Genomic DNA, 27,901 nt, shown 5'->3' on the forward strand with positions numbered 1-27,901 from the left:
AATCCGGCAGACACACAGCTGACAATCTGCTAAACTAAACTAAATGTGCGGTGGAGACTTTTACTGTGAAAGTGTCTGCATGTCCGCGACACTACACGCAGCATCGTAGCTGCTAAGTTAACGCTCCCGGACGCTGAACTGGAGACTTCAGTCAAGGAATATCTGTTGTGCTCCTGCAGCCGGTACACCGCCGCATGCGAGGCACAAATCTTGTCGGTTAATAATCGGTTAACGAGGATCGGTTATCGGTTAAGAACATTTTTCAAAATTTGCATCCCTAGTCACAACTAGTGCAGTGCCCGTTCAAAACGGACACGTGACACACCACTTTACTGCATGTCATCAGTCTCTCATCCACCCATCTGGTCTTTACCTCATTAGTCTTCATATTATATGTGTGAGCACCACTGATTATAATCTATCCACTGTTTCCAGCTTGTGCAGCTTGTGAAGTGTTTGTGGTTTGTGTCTCTCCAAGCAGGGCTCCAACTACAAAGAGGGTTTGACTCCGGTGCTCAGCCTCTTGACTGAAGGATCCAGACAACACAGGGAGATCCGCAGATATATCAAAGCTCAGGTACAGTAGCTGCCGACAGATTTAAACTGAGATAACAGTAAAGTATGTGACATTTCTGATGTGTATGTGACATTTCTCATTGAGTTGGTCCTTTAATCTGGAACGCCAACATCTGTCCTGCTGAAGTGTCTGAGTAAAGTACACCACCGCTCCAAACCTCTTCATCGATGGCTTCTCTTTTCCATTCATGGACCACCAGGATCCTAACCAGATTGAAATGACCTCATAGCTGTGTGTGTTGATTAGACTAGGTTTCAGAGGTTGGTTATAGTGACAGGAAAACAATGATCTGATTATCTTGTGTATAATGTCTGCTCCTTCAGGTACTCCCCCCACTGAAAGATGTAAAGATCAGGCCAGAGATCGGCACCACCACCAGAAACAAGCTAGTTCGCCTTATGACACACGTGGACATGGGTGTGAAGCAGACGGCTGCAGAGTTTCTCTTCGTCCTCTGCAAAGAAAGCGGTGAGCAGCGATCGGGTCACAGGGAGGAACGTCGGGCGCAGCGCATCAGATGAGAAAATATGAGACTGTTTGAGACACGTGTACGTTTTGATGTAACCTCACAACCTCGTGTGTTTGTGGTGTGTCGTCTTGTAGTGGACAACCTGTTGAAGTACACAGGATATGGAAATGCAGCAGGACTCCTGGTGGCTCGAGGACTTCTGGCCGGAGGGAGAGGAGAGACTCAGTACTCGGAAGATGAAGACTCGGACACAGAGGAATACAAATCTGCTAAACCCTTGTGAGTGAAAGTCTTAGAATAAAGCATCGACAATCCGATGTCAGTTTGTTTACTATGTTAATCTGTATGCATTGATCATGTATGAATCGGTTTGCAGCTGTATATTAACTTTGCTCGTCTGTTTGTTCCAGCATCAACCCCATCACCGGTCACGTGGAGGAGCCGATGCCGAACCCCATCGAGGAGATGACCGAGGAGCAGAAGGAGTACGAAGCCCAGAAACTTGTCAATATGTTTGACAAGTTGTCCAGGTAAATATATACTAATCTAGACTCTTCTATGGGCTGCAGAATCCTCTCAGGTTATTCTTATAATAATACTGTAAAAGTGAGTTTTTATGGAGCACTCTTGTTTTTATTTTGACAGTGGACAGTAGAGAGGTCACAGGAAATGAGAATAAATGGAGGGACAAAATGCAACTACGGTCTTCGCTCTGACTCGAATTGGGGATGTTTCGATAGAGTGGTGTTAAACCCGTCGGTCCAGAGGACATCCCGTATTTAGAAAGGTTTAGTCTCCACCAGGCTCCTAATCTGCATGTAAATGCACAACGTATGTTATAAAAAATATCATAAAAAACTAAAAAAGTATAATGTGTAATTAAAAAGTCAAAGTATAGTACGTCAAAAGAAGTACAAAATAATAATAGTATAGTATGTTGAAAAAAATCATAATTCTAATATGTAGAATATATAGTGTGTCGAAAACATCATAGTGTAGTATGCTGAAAAAAAAATAGTTTGTCGAAAAAAAGTCACGGTAAAGGAAGTTGAAAAAAAAGCCGTAGTATAGTATGTCGAAAAAAAGACATGGTATAGTATAGTATGTTTAGTATAGTATGGTATAGTATAGTATGGTATGGTATAGTATAGTATGTTTAGTATAGTATGGTATAGTATAGTATGGTATGGTATAGTATAGTATGTTTAGTATAGTATGGTATAGTATAGTATGGTATGGTATAGTATAGTATAGTATAGTATAGTATGTATAGTATAGTATGTATAGTATAGTATGGTATAGTATGTATAGTATAGTATAGTATAGTATAGTATGTATAGTATAGTATGTATAGTATAGTATAGTATGTATAGTATAGTATAGTATAGTATAGTATGTATAGTATGTATAGTATAGTATAGTATAGTATGTATAGTATAGTATGTATAGTATAGTATAGTATAGTATAGTATAGTATGTATAGTATAGTATGTATAGTATAGTATAGTATGTATAGTATAGTATAGTATGTATAGTATAGTATAGTATGTATAGTATAGTATAGTATGTATAGTATAGTATAGTATAGTATAGTATGTATAGTATAGTATAGTATAGTATGTATAGTATGTATAGTATAGTATAGTATAGTATAGTATGTATAGTATAGTATAGTATGTATAGTATAGTATAGTATAGTATAGTATAGTATAGTATAGTATAGTATGTATAGTATAGTATAGTATAGTATAGTATGTATAGTATAGTATAGTATGTATAGTATAGTATGTATAGTATGTATAGTATAGTATAGTATAGTATGTATAGTATAGTATAGTATAGTATAGTATGTATAGTATAGTATAGTATAGTATAGTATAGTATAGTATGTATAGTATAGTATAGTATAGTATAGTATGTATAGTATAGTATAGTATGTATAGTATAGTATCTGGAAAAAAGTCAGAGTATGTTGAAAAAAGTCATAATATAATATGTCGGGGGAAAAAATCACCCACAACCTCCAGATATTACAACCAGATATCGACCACACTGAGCTATTTCACAAGTCACAATATAGCATGTAAAAAAAAGAGTACAAAAAAGTCATAGTAGTATGTCGAAAAAAAGTCATAGTTTAGTACGTCCAAAATAATAAAAAAAAAAAAAGTCATAGTTTAGTACGTCCAAAATAATAAAAAAAAAAAGTCATAGTTTAGTACGTCCAAAATAATTAAAAAAAAAAAGTCATAGTTTAGTACGTCCAAAATAATAAAAAAAAAAGTCATAGTTTAGTACGTCCAAAATTAAAAAATTAAAAAAGTCATAGTTTAGTACGTCCAAAATAATAAAAAAAAAAGTCATAGTTTAGTACGTCCAAAATTAAAAAATTAAAAAAGTCATAGTATAGTACGTCCAAAATAAAAAAAGTCATTGTATAATATGTTTAAGTAAAAGAAAGTCATAGTATATGTCGAAAAAAGTTATTAAAAAGTCATATTATATTATGTCCAATTGTTAAAAAAAAAGTTTAAAAAAAAAGTCATTGTGTAGTATGTTAAAAAAGAATCGTAATGCAATATGCTGCAAAAAAGTTAAAAAAAATGTCATAGTATAGTAAGTTGAAAAACGTCACAGAACATTATGTCAAAAAAGTAATAGTATGTTGAAAAAAGTCATAAAAAGTCAGTATAGGATGTTATAAGACAAGTCGTGTTAAAATGATAATATAGTTTGTCCTAAACGTCCTAGTATCGTAGGTTTTCAGATCTCCTGCTGAAGAAACAACCTGAAGATGCCTCAGAAGTCTCTTTAGAGGAAACACACTCTTCATTATTTGACTAAGATCATTAAGTTCTTCAGTTTGAGCAGCTGTTGCTTCTCCTGCTCTCCTCATTCATATTATTCATTGTTTCCTCCTCAGAGAGCTCTGCTGTATTTGTGTTGACCTTTCCTTAGTGAGCAGAGGCTAACGCTAGTCCAGCACAATGCCTGTACAAAGGTAACAGTGAGCTCGCTCCCTGCCAACCGATTCATCAAAGGAAGAATCTCCCGCCGTCAGCCGCGGCTTCAATTAGGCCTTCCAGAGCACGCCGCAGCATTCAGCCGGAGTAAATGGAAGCTGCCAGCACGCCGCCGCCGCGTCATTACCACAGCTCCGTTAATTATCACCTAATTGGGACACACAGCCGGCTCGTCGGTCCCGGTTCCTTTATGTGTGATGCATTCAGGTTTTTGATAACACGTGTGTCCTGACTTTCTTCTTGTCAGTCTGAGGAGTCGTTGGCCAGACAGGGAGTGGACTGAGACAGAGGCTCAGATAACAACAAAGCAATCTCGGTGGAACGTGAACGAAAGAGGAAGAGACACGGGTGGACAAAACGTGCAGACATAGGAAAGCTGACCTCGTTGTTGTCAAGCCAAAGGGGTGGGGGGGGGGTTGAGCTGTAATGAGGCACGTGCGCCTTGAAGAGGAAGATTCCTTTCTGAGGCTGCGTCTTCTTTCTTCTCCTCCTGATGATGACGAGGAGAGGAGCTTCCTCAGTACCGGCTCTACGGAGATCGGTCAGAGCTCTGGAAGAATGTGCTCCCCTAACTGCTTAACTGCTCCTCCAATTAGCACATAGTCTGCAGCCCATCCACCCTGTCCTCCATCTGCCAGACCCTCAGTCCTCCGTCACTGCTCCGGAGGACAGGACGGGTTATTATTGGGCTAATTGGGAGAGATGTTGTTCCATGTTTGTGTTTATTTTGTCTCGTTAGTCCTCGTTTTACCTGCCTGACTTTAACCAGTGAGAGACGGCTGTTGACTGGTGTGATGCCTCCTCTCTGACGGAGGACCACAGGTCTCCATCTCCTCCGTCTCCTGTCAAAGAACTTAACCTGCAGTTTTCCCAGGATTAGTTAAATTTAATTGGAGGAATCAGCAGGAATTACATGCTCATTTATATCTGAATCTCTTTCCTAATGAATGGAAATGAGTCCTTTTTTAAATCGGCGGAGGATAATTCTCTGATAAATCATGTTGGAGGGAGGGGGGGGGCACACAGGGCAGGTATAATTGGATTAGGATGGAGGGGCAGCCCACGGCTTTGAGGAGATTAGTTTGAGCGCTGATCCTGTAATTGAACTGCCGGAGGAGGAGGAGGAGGAGGAGGAGGAGGAGGAGGAGGAGGAGGAGGAGGAGGAGGAGGAGGAGGAGGAGGAGGAGGAGGAGGGAGGAGGAAGAGGAGGAGGAGGAGGAGGAGGAGGAGGAGGAGGAGGAGGAGGAGGAGGAGGAGGAGGAGGAGGAGGAGGAGAAGAAGAAGAAGAAGAAGAAGAAGAAGAAGAAGAAGAAGAAGAAGAAGAAGAAGAAGAAGAAGAAGAAGAAGAAGAAGAAGAAGAAGAAGAAGAAGAAGAAGGAGAGCAGAGAGGATGACCAGACAGGGGCAAGTGTCCATAAGGGGGGGGGTTAGAAGGAGGGTCCTTGAGTTCTGGATGTGAGAGAGTGAAGATGTAGAGGTAAAAGCCGTCTGAAGACTCTCCGTGAAAGGACCCGGTGATAAGTCAATATGATCATTTATCGTCTTTCAACGAAAATCATATCGTGATGAAATCATCTAACGATAATTACGTTTTCTAAATTTATGAAAACAAACACAAACTAACTCTCAGAAAATCTGATCATGGTAATGAAATGAGAAAATACTCTTTAACCTACTGAATACTCAAGTATTTAATTCACAGAGGAAACAAAAAAGACTAAACCCTGTGGATATTCCATATAGACTAATATTTATTGAATATCAGAAAACCTGCTATATGGTGATATGCATCGTTATCGATATGTGACGTGACCTACTGTTTATCGGGAGAGACCATTTGGTCATATGGTCCAGACCCTGGACCATGATCATGCTCAATTTGAAAAATGTTCTTAACCGATAACCGACCCTCGTTAACCGATGATTAACCGTTAACCGACAAGATTTGTGCCTCGCATGCAGCGGTGCACCAGCTGCAGGAGCACAACAGATATTGGTTGACGGGAGTCTCCAGTTCACCGTCCAGGAGCGTTAACTTAACAGCTACGATGCTGCGTTCACTGTCTCCAGTTCACCGTCCGGGAGCGTTAACTTAGCAGCTACGATGCTGCGTTCACTGTCTCCAGTTCACCGTCTCCAGTTCACCGTCCGGGAGCGTTAACTTAGCAGCTACGATGCTGCGTTCACTGTCTCCAGTTCACCGTCCGGGAGCGTTAACTTAGCAGCTACGATGCTGCGTTCACTGTCTCCAGTTCACCGTCCGGGAGCGTTAAATTAGCAGCTACGATGCTTAATGCTTAATGCCGGTTAAACGGTTAATTATGGACACCCCTAACCTTCCTGTCTAACGTCTCTCTGTCCAGCGAGGGATGATGTCTCTGATGTTTTTCCTCTTTGTGTCCACAGGCAGAACGTGATCCGGCCGATGGGCGTCCGGCCCGACGGGACGTTAGCACCTCTTGAAGAAACTCTCTGTGATCCCCCCGAGGACTCGGGATCAGACTCTGACTAGTTGCGCTGCACATTCGGGCCACATTTCCCAGACTGGGCCCCCAACACATCTGGAGCTGTGTCCCATCTCAAGGTCTAGATCCTTCTGAAGGAAGCTGGGGTCAGTCAGAGGAGCTAGAAGCTGGCTGAACCAGTCTACCGTCACTGAGCTGAAGTAAGTCAACACGCTGTCCTGATGCCTCCCGATAAGTCATCGTCTCTATTTACTTAAACTGGTGGAATTTAGGATCCGCTTTTTAACTGGTTTTAACTGTTTTTTTAACAGGAAGTCGCCCGAAACTGAGAAAAGTTTAAATCGTGATAACTGGGACAAGTTTACATTTACATTAACATTACGAGCTTTAGTGTAACAAACTGGTCAATAATATATGAGATTAATGGTAACCCGTATAACTTCTATTTATCTGTACGTTTCAGTCAGGTGTAGCGATATATAATCTAGGCCGACCCGTTCAGTACGTATTCAGTCTAGAGATGTAACTTGTGGTGATCCGGTCCTGAGCTGGGACACAGCTCATCGTGTCCCGACGCAGCAGGAAGACTTTCTCCAAAGTGACTCGATGCGCGGCAGAAAGACTCTTGCGGCGGCATCATGATGCACGGAGGTCTCCGTGGTTACTGCTGCACCTTTCCTCCTTTATTCTACCGCTCCATAAGTTGAAAACAATAGAGGTAATAATATCATTATTTGCTGTAGGGATGCGCCGATACCGATACCAGTATCGGGTCCGTTACTGTGCTCATGTACTCGTACTCGCAAAACGGCTCCGACACAACGACACCAATGCACCCGATACGACCGATACGCCCGATCCCGCTGGGCCGGGATCCCACCTCAGCCGGTGCGCGCTGGCCCTGACTTTCATTGGGCCACGGGGTTTTACTTGCACCCTCTGACTTGCGCGTGCGTTAGACTCCTTGGTCCGTGTTTCAAGACGGGTCGGGTGGGTTGCCGACATCGCCGCAGACCCCTGGCGCCTTTTACGTGGGCCGAGCCCCGCCCTGGGGGCACGACGCGGTCGGGACACACTGAGAACAGTCCGCCCCGGTCGACAGTCGCACCGGGTCGCGGCGCACCGCCTCGTATGCGGGACTCCCCAGCCTGCCGCGTGTCGCTCACACCCTCCAGCTGGCTGTTAACGAGGGTCTTTTGGCACAGAGAAGTACTCGTATCGGTACTCGGTATCGGCGAGTACCCAAATGTAAGTACTTGTACTCGGTATCGGTGCATCCCTAGTTTGCTGGATCAGTTTGTATAAATCACTGAAAACAGAGTTTGTTAAAAGTGTCATTGGGTCTGAATAATCATTCCTCAACCTGTGATTTTTTCCCCCACTTTTTTACGTTGATATAATTTTTCCGGCTACATGATGATTTTGTGTATTTCTAGATGATTCATTATAAACACACACACACATTTAAACATGAAATCATTGACCCTAGTTGCTGGTTTATAATCACGTGTCCCGTACGGACCACAGGATGGACGTATATATCTAGAAGTGAGGCGGTGTCGGTGTGGATAGATTTAACCTGCAGCTCACAGTGAGTCCATGTTCAGTTGTGTAGTTTTATCACCAGTTAGTCGCCAAGGAAACCTTCTGAATTCAGGGCTTGTTGGTTTACTGTGGTGTCACTGACATTTAGAAGTAAGACTTAAATGCAACGTTTTCCTGTCGTGGACTCTTTGACAAAGAAATGTGTAAAACTGCAACGATTGTTTTCTAATCAACTTTACTTTTGCCAAATCTGCATGATGTTAAAATCCGTTCTAAGTGATGTGGGTTTTGTTTTTTTTCTAGATTGAATTTTTTGCTAATTTTATACAAATTTATTGTCTGTATAAACTCGATCTTCTTTGGTACAAATTAATTTAATATAAAAGCTGTCAATTCTGAAAAAAGTTGCACGGTTGGTTAAAAGTTCACACCAGATCGGGAGCTGAAACCCGGCGTTAGCTCACTGATACGCTCGTTGTATTTAAACAAATTGCTGATTACAATCCAGAGAAGCTGAATATTGCTTTAACCAGAGAGCGTGTGTCGTTATTACAGAAAGACGGTCGTTTAATAGTTAATAATCATGAGCACACTTTTCACCTGACCCCTTGAGTCACCACTACTGCCTACTCACACACATAATAACACCCATAAGTAGAATACAAATGAATATTTAATTTATCTGGAGTTTGCCGCGCACAGCCACAAAACACTGAACCTTTTGAGTCATCTTGAATTTCATCGGACGAATCAAACAAGTTTTTTTGTCGGCTTGAAAAGCCACGAAAGGTCCGATATACAGACGGGTCACAAATTCAAAGGGAAAACCAACAAAGTGTCTCAGTGAGGTTTTTGAGCACCACGAGTCTCCTGAACAACTTCATAGAAGTCTGACTGTAACGGCCAGAGAGAGCAGAGGTTTCACAAAACATGAATACTCATTAGGGATGTTAATAATTAACGCGATCGGTTAAAAGAAATGTTAATAATGAACTCAAAAGCTGAGCGGCTCAGAGAAGCAGCTCGTCTCTTTAAGGAGAAAAGCTGGTCCACCTTAACAGTCCACCTTAAGAGGCGGAGCCGGAGTTGCAGGATACAGGAAGTTGGCTCCGGTGTCTCCGGCTCTCTTGAGCGGAGCGGAGGAGTTGTAGTTTAGTAGCATTTATTCACCGACAAATAAACTGTCCACACACTGCTACACCTACGATCACAACTAGAACGCCACCAACAACCTCACACTCACCACCAACACACACACGGTCTGTTGGACACTCACTAAAGTTACTCAGACTACGTGTGGCGGCGGCGAGCACGAAGCCTCCGGCAATGCTAGAGCTGCTAATGTAGCACAAACACACACACTGTTTGTTGGTCACTCGCTAAAGTTCCGCCGGGCAGACACACAGCTGACAACCTGCTAAACTAAACTAAATGTGCGGTGGAGACTTTTACTGGGAAAGTGGCTGCATGTCCGCGACACTACACACAGCATCGTAGCTGCTAAGTTAACGCTCCCGGACGCTGAACTGGAGACAGTGAACGCAGCATCGTAGCGGCTAAGTTAACGCTCCCGGACGGTGAACTGGAGACAGTGAACGCAGCATCGTAGCTGCTAAGTTAACGCTCCCGGACGGTGAACTGGAGACAGTGAACGCAGCATCGTAGCTGCTAAGTTAACGCTCCCGGACGGTGAACTGGAGACAGTGAACGCAGCATCGTAGCTGTTAAGTTAACGCTCCCGGACGGTGAACTGGAGACAGTGAACGCAGCATCGTAGCTGCTAAGTTAACGCTCCCGGACGATGAACTGGAGACAGTGAACGCAGCATCGTAGCTGTTAAGTTAACGCTCCCGGACGGTGAACTGGAGACAGTGAACGCAGCATCGTAGCTGCTAAGTTAACGCTCCCGGACGGTGAACTGGAGACAGTGAACGCAGCATCGTAGCTGCTAAGTTAACGCTCCCGGACGGTGAACTGGAGACAGTGAACGCAGCATCGTAGCTGCTAAGTTAACGCTCCCGGACGGTGAACTGGATTAATAATCGGTTAACGAGGGTCGGTTATCGGTTAAGAACATTTTTCAAAATTAGCATACCTACTATTTATCAAACCATTCAGCGGCCTTTTATAACATTTGTTCAATTCTTTCAGGTTTTCTCTTTAAATTTGTGACTCATATGTAAATCATTTGTTCTTCCTCTTGTGTTCCTGTGTAAATGCCTTCTTTCTTTTTCCTCCACAGTCATAGTGGGATAAATCAAAATTGCATGTCGATCACTTCTCCATCTGTAAAAACAAAATGTCATAGTAATAATTTTGTTCTTTTTTGCAGTTACTTTACATACTGTAAATAGCACCGCACTTATTTTATGTAGTGAGGCTTAAACTGAAATGTTAATAAACTGGAGAATAATAATAGTTTGTGTTAGTGTTTTTGGACTCATACTACATAAACCTTATAAAACAAAAGATGCAAATTACACAATATTTTTTATTAAATGTTTAAAATACAGTGTTGTGCTGATACGAAACATTAACAAGTTTACAGACGTGGAACGTAGAAAACACCTGAAGAAACGTTCTTGTTCCAGGGCCTCAGATATATTGTTCTTAGTGTTCTGGAGGACGGGCCCTCCCTCTGAAATAAGTGCTTTAAATATACTTGATAGCTTGATAGACTGACTTCCATGTGACCGTAGCATGAGGAGGTGAGATCTCTCCAATGTAGACAACAAAAGACATTTCCCACTAGCAGAAAATGAGCAGATGAAAGGTGACGTGTGTTTACAGTTAACAGGAGAATAGTCTCAGTGTGAACTAAGGACAGAACAAACTGTCTCCATCTTCTTCTATGAAACATGCAGCATCATTTGCTCCGGCTGGACGATGCAGAGCTTTTGCTGTCCGTCTCTGAGTCGGTCTCCTCGCTGCCGCTGCTGGCTGCTCTTTGACCTCCTGGTCTGGACCTGGATGTCTCCGTCCCACCTGGAGGCTCTGGAGCTCTTCTGCTCTGACAACATGTAGGGCTGCTTATCAATGTAGGGATGCTCTGCAGAGAGGGACATTACTACCATAGTCAGCAAGTGTTTTATATATAAACTGGAAAAACAAAGTTGTTAAACTTGTGTTTGGTGGATTATTTCTCTGTTGTATCAATGCTAATGGTCATTGTATTTTACATCGTTGGAAAGCCTGTTTATTTAGCTTCGCAATGATGTCCAACTTGTAAGGATCATGCATTTGTGGGATGAGCAGCACAGCTGATTATGTGGGTAGCGCCCAAGAAAAATTTGCCAAAATGCTCTAAACAGTGTATTGTCATAAGGCTACCAGGAAGCCTGCAATGACTGCCCTTCACCGTCAGGCCCGTTGGCGCTGGTGTCGACAACACAGACAATGGAACCTGAACATGTGGGGGAATGTCATGTTCAGTGATGAGTCCAGGTTCTGTCTGTTAAAGTTGGATGGCAGGTCAAAGTATGGAGACGACGCGGAGAACGCTATGCTGATTGTAGCACCAATGGAGTAACAGCTTTTTGGTGGGGCTGTGTCATGGTGTGGGGGGGGTGGGGGGGCATCTCCCTCACTGGCAAAACAAGGCTTGTCATCATTGAAGGCCATCTCAATGCAGTGAGATATCGGGATGAGATTCTGCAGCCAGTAGCGATCCCATATCTCCACAATCTGGGACCTAACTTCATCCTCCAAGATGACAATATATATATATATAATAGAGGCCACAGCAGAGATTTTACACATTAAAGTGTGTTAGTGTACGACTGATGTACTCTGTGGCTCCAGATGGAGCTGCTTAACATCTGATAAACAGCCTCAAGTGATGTCACTTTGACATACTATACTATGACTTTTTTTCAACATACTATGACTATTTTTCATGAAATTTTTCGACATGTTACACCATGACTTTTTCATAAAAATTTTGGATATACTATTCCAGGACTTTTTACGGTGAAATTTTTTGACATACTATATTTTGACTTTTTTTCATGACATTTTTCGACTTACTATATTTTGACTTTTTTTCATGACATTTTTCGAGATACTATACTATGACTTTTTTTTCATGAATTTTTTCAACATACTAAATTATGACTTTTTTCATGAAATTTTTCGACATACTATATTATGACTTTTTTTCATGAATTTTTTCAACATACTAAATGACTTTTTTTCATGACATTTTTCGACATGTTACACTATGACTTTTTTTCATAAAAATTTGGGATATACTATTCCAGGACTTTTTACGGTGAAATTTTTCGACATACTATATTTTGACTTTTTTTCATGAAATTTTTCAACATTTTATACTATGACTTTTTTTCATGAAATTTTTTGACATACTATATTTTGACTTTTTTTCATGAAATTTTTCGACATACTATATTTTGACTATTTTTCATGACATTTTTCGACATGTTACACTATGACTTTTTTTCATAAAAATTTTGGATATACTATTCCAGGACTTTTTACGGTGAAATTTTTTGACATACTATGTGACTTTTTTCATGAAATTTTTCGAGATACTATTCTATGACTTTTTTTCATGAATTTTTTCAACATACTATATTATGACTATTTTTCATGACATTTTTTCAACATACTATATTATGACTATTTTTCATGACATTTTTTGACATACTATATTTTGACTTTTTTTCATGAAATTTCTCGAGATACTATACCATGACTTTTTCTTCATGACATTTTTCGACATGTTACACTAGGACTTTTTTTCATAAAAATTTTGGATATACTATTCCAGGACTTTTTACAGTGACATTTTTTGACATACTATACTATGACTTTTTTTCATGAAATTTTTCGACATACTATATTTTGACTTTTTTTCATGAAATTTTTCGACATACTGTATGACTTTTTTTCATGATATTTTTCGACATACTATATGACTTTTTTTCATTACATTTTTTAAGATACTATACTATGACTTTTTTTCATGAATTTTTTCAACATACTAAATTATGACTTTTTTCATGAAATTTTTCGACATACTATATTATGACTTTTTCATGAAATTTTTTTCGACATGCTATATTTTGAATTTTTTTCATGACATTTTTCGAGATATTATTCTATGACTTTTTTTCATGAAATTTTTCAACATACTATATTATGACTTTTTCATGAAATTTTTCGACATACTATATTATGACTTTTTTTCATGACATTTTTCGACATGTTACACTATGACTTTTTTTCATGAAAATTTTGGATATATTATTCCAGGACTTTTTATTCATGAAATTTTTTGACATACTATATTTTGACTTTTTTTCATGAATTTTTTCAACATACTAAATTATGACTTTTTTCATGAAATTTTTCGACATACTATATTATGACTATTTTTCGACATACTATACTATGACTTTTTTTCATGACATTTTTCGACATACTATATTTTGACTTTTTTTCATGAAATTTTTCGAGATACTATTCTATGACTTTTTTTCATGAATTTTTTCGACATACTATATTTTGACTTTTTTTCATGAAATTTTTCGACATGTTACACTAGGACTTTTTTTCATAAAAATTCTGGATATACTATTCCAGGACTTTTTTCAGTGAAATTTTTTGACATACTATACCATGATTTTTTTCATGACATTTTTCAACATACTATATTATGACTTTTTTCAACATACTATACCATGACTTTTTTTCATAAAAATTTTGGACATACTGTTCTATGACTTTTTTTCATGACATTTTTCGACATGTTACACTATGACTTTTTTTCATAAAAATTTTGGACATACTATTCCAGGACTTTTTACGGTGAATTTTTTCAACATACTATACTATGACTTTTTTTCATGAAATTTTTTGACATGTTACACTAGGACTTTTTTTCATAAAAATTTTGGATATACTGTATGACTTTTTTTCATGATATTTTTCGACATACTATATGACTTTTTTCCATTACATTTTTTAAGATACTATACTATGACTTTTTTTCATGAATTTTTTCAACATACTAAATTATGACTTTTTTCATGAAATTTTTCGACATGTTACACTATGACTTTTTTTCATAAAAATTTTGGATATACTATTCCAGGACTTTTTACGGTGAAATTTTTTGACATACTATGTGACTTTTTTCATGAAATTTTTCGACATACTATATTATGACTATTTTTCATGACATTTTTTCAACATACTATATTATGACTATTTTTCATGACATTTTTTGACATACTATATTTTGACTTTTTTTCATGAAATTTCTCGAGATACTATACCATGACTTTTTCTTCATGACATTTTTCGACATGTTACACTAGGACTTTTTTTCATAAAAATTTTGGATATACTATTCCAGGACTTTTTACAGTGAAATTTTTTGACATACTATACTATGACTTTTTTTCATGAAATTTTTCGACATACTATATTTTGACTTTTTTTCATGAAATTTTTCGACATACTATATGACTTTTTTTCCATTACATTTTTTAAGATACTATACTATGACTTTTTTTCATGAATTTTTTCAACATACTAAATTATGACTTTTTTCATGAAATTTTTCGACATACTATATGACTTTTTCATGACATTTTTTTCGACATACTATATCTTGAATTTTTTTCATGACATTTTTCGAGATATTATTCTATGACTTTTTTTCATGAAATTTTTCAACATACTATATTATGACTTTTTCATGAAATTTTTCGACATACTATATTATGACTTTTCATGAAATTTTTCGACATACTATATTATGACTTTTTTTCATGACATTTTTCGACATGTTACACTATGACTTTTTTTCATAAAAATTTTGGATATATTATTCCAGGACTTTTTATTCATGAAATTTTTGACATACTATATTTTGACTTTTTTTCATGAATTTTTTCAACATACTAAATTATGACTTTTTTCATGAAATTTTTCGACATACTATACTATGACTTTTTTTCATGACATTTTTCGACATACTATATTTTGACTTTTTTTCATGAAATTTTTCGAGATACTATTCTATGACTTTTTTTCATGAATTTTTCGACATGTTACACTAGGACTTTTTTTCATAAAAATTTTGGATATACTATTCCAGGACTTTTTTCGGTGAAATTTTTTGACATACTATACCATGATTTTTTTCATGACATTTTTCAACATACTATATTATGACTTTTTTCAACATACTATACCATGACTTTTTTTCATAAAAATTTTGGACATACTGTTCTATGACTTTTTTTCATGACATTTTTCGACATGTTACACTATGACTTTTTTTCATAAAAATTTTGGACATACTATTCCAGGACTTTTTACGGTGAATTTTTTCAACATACTATACTATGACTTTTTTTCATGAAACTTTTCGAGATACTATAATATGACTTTTTTTCATGAATTTTTTCAACATACTATGTGACTTTTTTCATGAACTTTTCGACATACTATATTATGATTTTTTTTCATGAAATTTTTCGACGTGTTATACTATGACTTTTTTCATGACAGTTTTCGAGATACTATACTATGACTTTTTTTCATGAAATTTTTGACATATTATACTATGACTTTTTTTCATGAAATTTTTCGACATAATATACTATGACTTCTTATGAAAAAAAAAGTAAAAAAAAGTCATAGTATTGTATGAAAAAAAAAAATCGTAAAAAAGTTCTAGTAGTGTAGTAGTGTCGAAAAGTAGTGTCGAAAAAAAGTCATAGTATAACACGTTGAAAAAAGTTTCAAAAAGTGTCGTATGTTGAAAAAAAAATTAAAAAGACCTTACAGTATAGTACGTGGAAAAAAAGTTATAGAATAATATGTCAAAAAAAGTCACGGCCAGCTAAAATAATAATAGCTAAAATAAAATAGTATGCTGAAGAAAGGTCATGTTGAAAAAACAAGTCATAGTATATCCATCATGTCTGCAACCGCTTATCCCGTTAGGGGTCGCAGGAGCCGATCCCAGCCGACATTGGGCGAAGGCGGGGTACACCCTGGACAGATCGCCAGTCCATCGCAGGGCTGACACATAGAGACAGACAACCATTCACACCTACGGGCAATTTAGAGTCAACAATTAACCTAACCTGCATGTCTTTGGACATGGGTACTCCGGAGGAAACCGGAGTACCCGGAGAAAACCCACGCTAACACGGGAGAACATGCAGACTCCACACAGAAGGGCCAAGAGCCGAATTCGAACCTGCGACCCTCTAGCTGTGAGGCGCCAGTGCTAACCACTGCACCATCGTGTAGCCCAAGTCATAGTATAGTATGTTGAAAAACTAAAAAGAATATCTGACTTTTTTTTAAAAACTTCTCTGCATACTCTACGATGATTTTTTTCGAAATTATAAAGTTTGACTTTTTCTTTACATACTATACTTTGACACATATAACATGCTATATTATGACTTTTTTCACCTCTGCAGCCCACTCCTAAACTCTGCTTAAGGCTCGAGGCTCCATTAGCCACGACTTCTAGCATTAACACACCCGAATCTCTAACCGAACTGTTGACGGTTGAGTTGAACTCTGGGTAATGTAGGCGCCAAGTAAAAAGAATGGGTGGAATAAAAAATATATATATATATATATATATATTTCTGGTTCTGCTACGTCAATTTTTATACTTTTATAAAAAACCTGAGTTTGACAATGATATAAGAGTGCCATGTTAAATCAGTGGAGTCCTCTTCAGTAAGTATCTCCACTGGCTTCGGTTTATATATCATCATTGTATATCATCAATGCTCTGTGTTCCCCACTTTCTCTTTGGATTTTACAAAAGGTAAAGTCAAGAACTCATAGACGTGACTTATTCCATAACCTGCAACAACTTCTCTTTGAAGGCCCAGCGTTTAAAATGCAACCTACCAGTGTTTCCTGGCTCTTCATCAGCTCCTCAATCTCATCGTTCCAGCCGAGCATTTCAGCAAAACTCCGGACCGTGACCTCCAGGTCGCCCAGCTCCACGTGGTCTCCTCTCCGCAGCGGGACCCTCTCAAAGGGACCCACGGCGTGTCGGTTCAGGAGGAGACGTGGCACGGTGGAGCGCACCGTGTTCACCAGGCTGGCAAACGGCTCAATCTGAAACAGTGAATCTTTGTTCAGACATAACTGATCTCAGAGTTAATCTGCTCACAAGCTGTACTAGAACCCGACCTGTAAAGATGTGCCCATAATGATTAGCAGGTCTGCTTTGGGGAAGTCTTCAGCGTGAAGGAAATACTTCTGAGGAAGGTCCTCTCCAAAAAATACAACGTCAGGTTTAACTGTTGCTGCACAGAATGTGCATACGGGGATGTCGTCATTCATTATGGCGTGCTACAAGACAAACAAAAGAAGAAAGCGTTACTCCAGCATCAAATGAATTACTGTATTAAATCTGAATGTTTTTTTTGAGCGTGGGGTCAGGCATACCTTAGCCTCCTCAGCAGGGTACGCAGTGTAGCACAGGTGACAGGCAGCTGTGGCAAAACTACCGTGAGCTTCCACAAGTTTGTCATCTGGGATGCCACACTCTGTGAACAAAGTTAATAGATATTATAACGGATGTTAAAGCTGCAGTAGGCAGAATAATTTTGGCATCATTGGGCAAAAATCCCATAATAACCTTTTAGTTTCTGTCATATATACATTCATATATGAATTCATATACATATATTCATATTGATGTAATTAGTGTACAGGTATGTTGTCCTTGATAACTAAAAGTAATGTCTTCAATGACAATAAGTCAAAAAAGGAGATAAGTTCTCAGGTGATGGGAATGTATTTTGATTTAATTTTTACTGCGTATGTTTGTACTTGTAATGAAAAACTTGATGCGCTTTCAGCTAGCTGTTCAATTTAAGATCTCACTCACGTTTCTCCAGCCCGTCGATGTTCTGGGTGTACATTCGGAGCAGCAGGCCTTTGTGATGAAGCATGCGGATGAAGTAGTGGATGTAGTTTGGTCGGTGGCTGCCGGGATACAGAGCCTTGGCCAGGGAGAAGAAAGGCTGAGGGTCGTTGGAGAAGTAGTCGATGTTGAAAATAGCTTCTGGGTAAGGGATGTTGTACTTCTCCACGTTGGCATAAAGACCTGTTCCTGGAGTTCTGAAAATGGGGAAATATACAGGCACTTTGACATGGTGATGCTTTCATTAAAGAGCAGCTAACAGTAAGTGGCTTCCTCATCTTTTTTTTTCCTGGGCAGTTTCTATATCCACTCAACTAGGGATGCACGATACCGATACCAGTATCGGGTATCGGCTCCGATACTGTGCTCATGTACTCGTACTCGCAAAACGGCTCCGATACAGCGGCATCGATACCACTTCACGGCAGCGTGACGTTAACCTCTTGTCACCATCTTTCGGGTCCTATCGCACGCGCTCCCGCTCCACCTCCCCGACGGTGCGGGCGAGACGGGCCGGTGTTGCGCCCGACCCCGCTGGGCCGGGATCCCACCTCAGCCGGCGCGCGCCGGCCCTCACTTTCATTGCACCACAGGGTTTTGCTTGCACCCTCTGACTCACGCTTACGTTAGACTCCTTGGTCCGTGTTTCAAGACGGGTCGGGTGGGTTGCAGACATCGCCGCTGACCCCTGGCGCCTTTCACGTGGGCCGAGCCCCGTCCTGGGGACACGGCACGTTTGGGGCGCACTAAGGACAGTCCGCCCCGGTGACGCTTTGTCCACGGCCCCGGAAAGCACCTTCACCCCGAGCCTTTCCAAGCTGACCTAGAGCCGGGGGCGGCGCACCGCCTCGTAATGCGGGACTCCCCAGCCTGCCGTGTGTCGCTCACACCCTCCAGCTGGCTGTTAACGAGGGTCTTTAGGCACAGAGAAGTACTCCCATCGGTACTCGGTATCGGCGAGTACCCAAATGTAAGTACTTGTACTCGATCTGAAAAACAGTGGTATCGATGCATCCCTACACTCAACAGGTTAACACTTACAGGTAGAAAGGCTCATATAATAATACTAAAGAGAAAGGTGAAGATGAGGGTGTAGAGACACCAACCTGAAGTCTGGGATGCCGCTGGCTGTGCTGATTCCTGCTCCGGCCACCACCACCACGTTCTTACAGCGGCCGAGTTTCATCAGCCGAGCAACAGAGGCTAATCCGCCCCGACCATACCTGGATCCTGAGGACTGACCGGTCTGTGCAGGGTCACTGCTACCTTTGGACATCTTCTCTTTACTAGAGAGCAGAACACATGATCCCTGACATAATTACTTGCAACATATGATTTTATATTGAATATTTAATGTATAACCAGAGAAATAATCTCCTCAAACAGGATTTTTGGGACAAAATTACCTGCTGATTGACATTATTTTCCTGATCAGATGTAATCCGAATGTAAAGATACGGGGGGAATAGCTAAATATCCAGATAACAAAAGAGATGTGGAAGGATGCCTGAATGTCTGTGAGTGTCTGTTATAGGACCGGGGTCATTTGTCTCCAAGACAGTGCAGTAATTTGAAGGCAGGTTCCTCCTCATAATGTCCTAAATGTAAAATAGAGACTTATTTATTTATTTCCTTGCAGGAGAGAGGGAAGTTGGTCCCGAAGTGGCCGCTGTATTTATCCCCTCCACCTTAAAGAAGGAGCTTCATTGAGCTGTGAGTGTGACTACAAACGGAGTTCACTCCACCACAGAGGGGGAGGGTGGAGGGTCTTAGTCCTGTTTTACAACGGGCTCACAGACAAGAAACCATGTCTAGCTATCTGGCACAGAGTTATACTTGAACATACTGCATGTCTCTTGACTATCACATGTTCAAAAAATGATGTTCATTTAATCTGGGACCACTTTTTAATATATATGTGACCAGATGTTGCTTCCGGTCCAACCTGGGGATCTGTTGCAGGGAGGCCTTTGTGTTGTTGAATGTATGTACAGGTATTTGTGTATAAGTTATGTGCATGTAAATTATTAATTGTTTGTTAATCCCTGATCTTGATAAAACAGTGTGGCCTCCTGCTCTTATTTATGGTCTCATATTTGATTGCTGTAATTGACCCACCTCGTAGGTAAACCGTCCTGTCCGCTCACACTCATCTGACTGAGGTCCCGGGCCAAAGCAGAGTCCGTTTGCTTCCTTCGTTGTTTTCCATAGGGACCCGGCCCAGAGTCCTCCCGGGTCTCTGCGGGGTCCGTGTGCCTGGTCTGGGAACTGGAGCTGCGGGTTATCCTGGTGACTGGAGGCTGGGGGGCTTTTTTATCCGAGCTGGACCTGGACCTGTTCATTCCAACACCTGTTGACAGCAAGAAAACAAATATCAAATCATTGAGCTCTAAATGAAACATCAATCACAGCTCATGAGCGGTAATACACCTTTATTTCCCTCCGTGCTATCAGCACAAAATACATTTGAATGTCAGACATGAAAACAATGTTTTATTTGAATCCTTTTTTTCTAATTAGATTTTGACTTGTTTTCAATTATTTGCTTCCCCTCCATCTTCTGTGTCCCGTATTTAAAACGCTGTCACACTGAAATCATCCTTTTCTCTTCACTCCCCTTCGCACAGAGAGAAGCTGAGATGTTTTAAAACTGTCAACTGTTGAACAAAAGGTAATGACTGCAATATATTTAGCAACCCCCCCCCACCCCCTCTATGCTAATACAGTCCACAGCTGTGGCAGCTTTACTGTTCAGGGAAAGCAGAGGGTATAGAGCTGAGGGGTGGGGAGTTAAAAGAGGGGTGGCGGAGGTGAAAGGGAACCGTAGATTGACTGTGTGTCAACAAACCCAGCTGGGAGAGAAAAGAGGATGCCCCTCTAACGGCCCCCTCAAACTGAGGAAGAAGAGGAGAGGAGGAGGGGGGGGTCCAGAGATAAATGATACGGAGGCGGGATTCAATAAAGAGGGAACAGAGGAGACGAAGAAGAAGAAGAGGAGGAGGAGGAGGAGGAGGAAGGGGGTTTCTTTTCCAAAGCTATTCTAGGCCTTCAAACAACTTCCATGAGGAATGGCTGTGAGTGATCAGCGGACAAGGAAACAAAAGAGCTACAACCCATAAAACACGACTGCTTCAGAGGGCGGCGGGGAGATAAGACGGGCTTTTCTCCAGAAGCACCTTATCGCCCTCCGGAGGGGATGAGAGAGGAGGAGACGGGGTCACTGAAGGCTCACAGAGAGCCGACGGTGGGACCATGGAGTCTCAAAGCTTTTCTTTAATTGCTAAATTTAAAGGTCCCATATCAGCTCATCTTCAGGTTCATACTTGTATTTTGTGTTTCTACTAGAATATGTTGACATGCTGTAATGTTCAAAAAACACATTATTTTCCTCGTGCTGTCTGTCTGAATATACCTGTATTCACCCTCCGTCTGAAACGCTCCGTTTTGGTGCATTACAACGGAATGGCAACAGAATTGCGTTGCTAGGAAACAGTTTGGGTCCATGTGTACTTCCTGTCAGCTGATGTTTTTCACATCCACTGCAACAGGAAATAAACTGGGACACATTTAGAATGTTTACGTTTAAAACCGTGTAATGGTCTAAATATTGTATATTTGTGACATCACAAATGGACAGAAATCCTGACGGCTTGTTTCAAATGCACAATTACTGAATACGGGCTGTGCGTATTACTCCGTATATTGAGCGCTTCGATACTTTCACAGTATTTATAAAGAACTTAAACCGGCTTTATTATATAGAAGACATGAAAATCTCACTTTTTACAATATGGGACCTTTAAAGAAAATGCTTTAAATGTATGTAAATTAGAATTGTAGACAACCCTTTGAACAATCTTAAAAATCTCCGAACTACTTTTATTTTAGACACTCAATCTTCTTTCACTTTGCCTCCTTAAAAGCTGAAGCTCACATATTACTACCGTTTCTTTATCCTCCCTGCACATCCTGAGGAACTATTAAAAACAGCAGGAGGGCGACGGGCTCGGCTTTTGTCAGGACTCCTCTCAAAAAGACGCTGCTGAGTGCAGCCAATAAATCACCAGCCCGGTTATTAAAGGTCTCAAACAGATGTTGTGGTGCAGAGGCGGCAGACCCAATAATACGTCAACACGGCCTCTAATCACATCTGGAAAAGTTACACATGCAGAATAAAGAGTCGTTCACACAAATGACCAACGAGACCGAGAACAATAAATAAAGCACTGAGGTGCATTCCTCCTGAGAAAAAAAGTGACACATCACATTTGAGAAGCTGGATACAGAAGATTTTTCGTTATTTTTGCTTTAATAAACTTAAATAATCAATGATCAAAATTTTTAAAGGGCCCATATTGTAAAAAGTGCGATTTTCATGTCTTTTATATTATAAAGCAGGTTTAAGTTCTATATAAATACTGTGAAATTATAAAAAAATTTAATCCACAGAGAAACACACACAGCCTTTATTCAGAAATTGTGCGTTTGAAACAAGCCGTCAGGATTTCTGTCCATTTGTGATGTCACAAATATACAATATACAAGCTGTTGCCTAGCAACGCAATTCTGTTGCAATTCCATTGAAATGCACTAAAACGGAGCGTTTCAGACTGAGGGTGAATACAGCAGACTATGAGGAAAATAAAGTTTTTTTTTTAAACATTAAAGTATGTAAACATGTTCTAGTAGAAACACAAAATACAAGTATGAACCTGAAAATGAGCACGATGTGGGACCTTTAAATTATTTTTCTGTCAACTGACTGATCGGAAAAGAGAGGAGAAACTTCTAGAGAAAAAACAGCAGTCAGTTGGGCTGTCGTGAGGCTGCAGTGAGGATGTCGTGAGGATGCAGTGAGGCTGCAGTGAGGCTGCAGTGAGGATGCAGTGAGGCTGCTGTGAGGATGCAGTGAGGATGCAGTGAGGCTGCAGTGAGGCTGCCGTGAGGCTGCAGTGAGGCTGCAGTGAGGATGCAGTGAGGATGCAGTGAGGCTGCAGTGAGGCTGCAGTGAGGATGCAGTGAGGCTGCTGTGAGGATGCAGTGAGGCTGCCGTGAGGCTGCAGTGAGGATGCAGTGAGGATGCAGTGAGGCTGCAGTGAGGATGTCGTGAGGATGCAGTGAGGCTGCAGTGAGGATGCAGTGAGGATGCAGTGAGGCTGCTGTGAGGATGCAGTGAGGATGCAGTGAGGCTGCCGTGAGGCTGCCGTGAGGCTGCAGTGAGGATGCTGTGAGGATGCAGTGAGGCTGCCGTGAGGCTGCCGTGAGGCTGCAGTGAGGCTGCAGTGAGGATGCTGTGAGGATGCAGTGAGGCTGCAGTGAGGCTGCCGTGAGGCTGCAGTGAGGCTGCAGTGAGGCTGCTGTGAGGATGCAGTGAGGATGCAGTGAGGCTGCAGTGAGGATGCTGTGAGGATGCAGTGAGGATGCAGTGAGGCTGCAGTGAGGCTGCCGTGAGGCTGCAGTGAGGATGCAGTGAGGATGCAGTGAGGCTGCCGTGAGGCTGCAGTGAGGATGCTGTGAGGATGCAGTGAGGATGCAGTGAGGCTGCAGTGAGGCTGCCGTGAGGCTGCAGTGAGGATGCAGTGAGGATGCAGTGAGGCTGCTGTGAGGATGCAGTGAGGCTGCAGTGAGGCTGCCGTGAGGCTGCAGTGAGGATGCAGTGAGGATGCAGTGAGGCTGCTGTGAGGATGCAGTGAGGCTGTCGTGAGGTTGCAGTGAGGCTGCAGTGAGGATGCAGTGAGGCTGCAGTGAGGCTGCCGTGAGGCTGCAGTGAGGCTGCCGTGAGGCTGCAGTGAGGCTGCCGTGAGGCTGCAGTAAGGCTGCAGTGAGGCGGAGGCAGCAGCAGGTTTTCAGACAAACAGGTTACAACCCGTGAAAACAGAGCAGCAAGGTGCAATGTTGAATAAATGGAGGACACTTCAGCAACAAACTAAAACAAATTAAAACTGATGTTATGCCATTTTTTAAAAGTATATTAAAAAAAAGTCCCATGTACAGGTGCACAAAAGTGAATTTTTGTGAGATCAGTCTGCTTTTCAGTGTTTTAAATGTCCACTTTTTTATCTGATAAAGGCCTAATTGTGCCACAAATATTATTATTATTCTTTAATGACGAATAAATCCCTGTATGAATGACAGCATGTCCCAGTGTGTCCCAGTGTGTCCCAGTGTGTCCCAGTGTGTCCCAGTGTGTCCCAGTGTGTCCCAGTACCGGACCACCAGGAGTGGAGCTGCTCATATGAGGGTTACAGTCATCTAATTAGGACAGTCCTAACACACCTCGGTGCTCACCGTTACCCCTCTAATCCATCTTTACAGGCCGAGACCAGAAGAAACCAAACACAGGCTGAGAGCAGCAGGAGAACGGTTTGTGTCAAAACAACAAAACAAAGATGCAACAGCAGTTTCTCCTCGATGTTTAACTGCTCATTGATGAGAAGAAGAAGTAGAAGAAGAAGAAGTGATGAGAAGAAGAAGAAGAAGAAGAAGAAGAAGAAGAAGAAGAAGAAGAAGAAGAAGAAGAAGAAGAAGAAGAAGAAGAAGAAGAAGAAGAAGAAGAAGAAGAAGAACATCAGCTGACAGGAAGTAAACATCCTAATGGCTTGTTTCAAACAAACAATTTCTGAATACGGGCTGTGTGTATTCCTCTGTATATTGAGTGTTTTGATAGTTTAACAGTATTTATATAAAGCACTAAAACCTGCTTTATAATATAAAAAACATGAAAATCTCACTTTTTTTTATAATATGGGACCTTTAATGTGAAAGTGCAATAAAAATATGTTGTCGCTAAAATCAATAAATAATCGTGATTATCATTTTGGCCTTAATCTTGCAGCCCTCGTTCATACATGAATAGTTAGATCCTCGTTCGCTGTCGGCAGCAGCAGCCTGAACCTGCAGACGGTCTGAGGTCTGTTTCTAGAGAGTTGAGAGTTAGAATCCTCCACCTGGTACTCTGCTCTGCAGCAACATGTCAGCTGTGTCTTAAAGGACATTTGGTTAAGTTTAATGAGGGGCTTTCCTCCTGCAACCCCAGCATTTAACCCTCCACTTACAGCAGGATTGAGGGTAGCCGACTTTGATCTCCGCTGCCCCCCCCCCATGACACCGGGATGGCAACAGGCCGCCTGGTCGCCATGGGAACCTCTTCATTACTTAGTTGGAGAGGCAACAGCTCGATGTGGTCCTTCCCCACCTGCTCACTAATGACATATCACTCCGTGTAGCATCTTTGTTGGACTCTCAATTGACACAAAGCAGCGAGTCCTAATTTGTGTCAGTGTATTGTTTGCTCACACGGAGGAGGAAGGTGGAGGGTGGAGAGCTAATTCGGCCCGGTGGGTCTGATGGTTAACTAATGTCCTCTGAGGATTTACCAGCCCCCAAATTAAACACCAATCTACCAGTAATGGGATAATGTGATGTTATTTGTGCAACCGTGTAAATTCATTGAGAGAGCGGGATGTGAAAATAAACACTGAAAGCACAGGTCTACTTAGGGCAGGGCAATATGATGATATATATATATATATATATATATATATATATATACACACACACACAGTATATCGTTAAAAACAATACAAAAATACCTATTGTATATATTTTTTCTATATTTACACTTGAACTGTAATTCCTGATAATTTTAAAGATTTTTTACTAAATTGCTGGTGTACGATTTATTATTTTAATAATAAATAACAATTTAGTAAATTTATACTGATATTTATTTGTTACAATTTGTTTCACAAAGTTATGAAAGCGATGTTTAAGTCCAGCCTGATGTTACCTTACACATAACAGAATGATCCCAGTCTCTTCCACACAGTGAGACATACAGCTTACTAATAAACACAGGTATCTGATCAGTACTCAGTATCGTATTGGTATCGGGATTGAAATAGTCGGATCGGTGAACCCTAAAAAGGACCATTACCTAGCTCGTTAGCAAATAAAAATCCTGATTTTTAGGGAAGAAGAAGAAGAAGGAAGAAGGAAGAAGGAAGAAGAAGAAGGAAGAAGAACTTTTGGATGTGCAATGCTGAAAGAGTTCAGGTGCTCAAAATAAAGAAGTTGACAGATTCCTTGCAGTCAGTCTGAAGTCAAACAGAGGAGTTACCATGGAAACATGGATGTATTAAAAGGGGAGTTACTGACAGCAGTGAGGCCACGCTGCCACCTGCTGGAACTCAAAGTCTCATTACATATGACAAACATCAACCAATGCCACACATACACTGTTTTAAAAGTGATGGCTCCATTCACTATATAATCTGTTATAAATCAGTGTACTGCAGTGCAAGTAGATTATCCCTCCTGTGATTCATTGATGAGCACATCACAAGAAAGTTAATCATAATTATTGAGTAAAATGTTAGTTCTCTTTTGTACAGGATTATAAACTGAATAGCATTGTGCTGTTATGTTACTTATTTTTCATTATATATTTTTTATTTTAAGGTATTTTATCTATTAATTTTATTTCATTTAGATTTATATAATTTGATTCATTTAATTTATCTTAATATTATTTTATACTGTAAAATATTTTTGCAGTATTGTAATGAAAAATCTGAACATGCAAATATATTGTATTAAAAAAAACACATCTTTCATGAGATTTACATAATTCATTTGATTACTATCCTAGCAAAATATTATATACATAAAATGATATGGCTTAAAAGAATACCCTCCTTTTTTAATTTTAAAACATATTTGACCATGATTGATAACTTATTTAACTAATCTAAATTGACTAAAACTATTTAATTGTTCAGACATTTAAAATGTATTTTTAATTGTTTGACAGACCCTGAATGTTTGTTTGTTGTTTTTATTCATCTTTTTTTTCCTTATATTTATTTGTTGTATCATTTATTTTCATACTGTAAATATTTTTGTAGAATTGTTTTTATTCATCTTTTCCTTTCCTTACATTTTATTTGTTGTACAATTTATAATTTATTTTAATATTATTTTTATACTGTAATATATTTTTGCAGAATTGTAATGAAATATCTGAACATGTGAATTTATTGTATTAAACTTTTGAAATAAAGTATTTGAGTCAAGTCAGGTAATTTAAACAGATTCAGACTAAAGCACTGAAAAAATAAAATAAAAAATAAATAAAACTAAAGTAGCTCATTGTTATTAAAAGGTGGACCAGACCTCCATCAGCACCATAACCATTATAACAGGGCTAGCATTAGCATCACTAGCATCACCAGCTAACCTTACCTCTCTCTCTGACTGATGACCAGATGACCACAGACAGACTTGGTTTGAGTCTCTCGAGATGTTTCCCGTCCAAAAGGAAACTCTCTAAACTTCTATATCATTAACCTGAGAGTTTATATCCTCCAGCAGCTGGTAGTCAGGTCTAAGGTCTTCTTCATCTGATTCAGTAAAGTCATTGAAGAGTCTCTTCTTCTTCTTAAAGCTAACTCTCTTTTAGCTCCAGTCAGAACTACACTGAGCTTCAGAGCTGTTATAGAGAACAGAGCATGGATGGGACAGAGCTGACAGAGCTGTCACTCCGCTACGGTTTCCGGGTACTAAAAAACTCATTACGAATACTGGCGGGAAACCAGAGCTAGAGTCACGTGGTGCTGCGCTTCCGCTTTCCAACCCCAGAGAGATGATTAGATGATGAATATATTAGTGTGATATTAAAACATAACTGAACATGATTGATAACTTAAAACAAAAAAATTCTCAATTAACTAAAAAACTATTAAATTGTTTAGACATTTTAAATTTATTCCAGTTGTTTAACAGACCCCGAATGTTTTTTTGTTTGTTTGTTTTTTATTTTTTGTTATTCATCTTTTCCTTTCCTTACATTTTATTTGTTGTACAATTTAGAATTTATATTTA

At 40.0% G+C, this 27,901-nt stretch overlaps 2 protein-coding genes across 5 annotated transcripts in view; one reads left to right on the forward strand and one right to left on the reverse strand.

The window, feature by feature from the left end:
- ric8b (RIC8 guanine nucleotide exchange factor B) overlaps positions 1-20,095 on the forward strand; it is a 29,771-nt gene extending 9,676 nt beyond the window's left edge. Inside the window, exons 6-11 of one of the 4 annotated variants that reach the window (XR_012593724.1) lie at positions 479-577; positions 901-1,045; positions 1,181-1,325; positions 1,457-1,576; positions 6,476-6,734; positions 19,659-20,095. Coding sequence is in view for 2 of the 4 variants with exons in the window: in XM_074634225.1 (XP_074490326.1) it covers positions 479-577; positions 901-1,045; positions 1,181-1,325; positions 1,457-1,576; positions 6,476-6,581 (615 nt within the window). In the remaining 2 variants the exon portion in view is untranslated. Of the gene's footprint in view, positions 1-478; positions 578-900; positions 1,046-1,180; positions 1,326-1,456; positions 1,577-6,475; positions 10,498-19,658 lie in introns of those variants that run through there. The other 3 variants (XR_012593723.1, XM_074634225.1, XM_074634226.1) reach the window with 3 other exon arrangements.
- LOC141766994 (NAD-dependent protein deacetylase sirtuin-3) lies at positions 10,553-27,578 on the reverse strand. The gene is made up of 8 exons (XM_074634252.1): positions 27,263-27,578; positions 20,138-20,369; positions 19,126-19,305; positions 17,984-18,216; positions 17,539-17,639; positions 17,281-17,442; positions 16,993-17,205; positions 10,553-11,128 (listed from the first exon to the last, which is right to left on the reverse strand). The coding sequence occupies exons 2-8, from the start codon at positions 20,359-20,361 to the stop codon at positions 10,946-10,948; spliced, it is 1,296 nt and encodes a 431-aa protein (XP_074490353.1). The 5' UTR covers positions 20,362-20,369; positions 27,263-27,578; the 3' UTR covers positions 10,553-10,945.
- Between the last annotated feature and the right edge of the window lie 323 nt (positions 27,579-27,901).

This window comes from Sebastes fasciatus, chromosome 4 (assembly GCF_043250625.1).
Source record: "Sebastes fasciatus isolate fSebFas1 chromosome 4, fSebFas1.pri, whole genome shotgun sequence".
NCBI lineage: Eukaryota > Metazoa > Chordata > Actinopteri > Perciformes > Sebastidae > Sebastes > Sebastes fasciatus.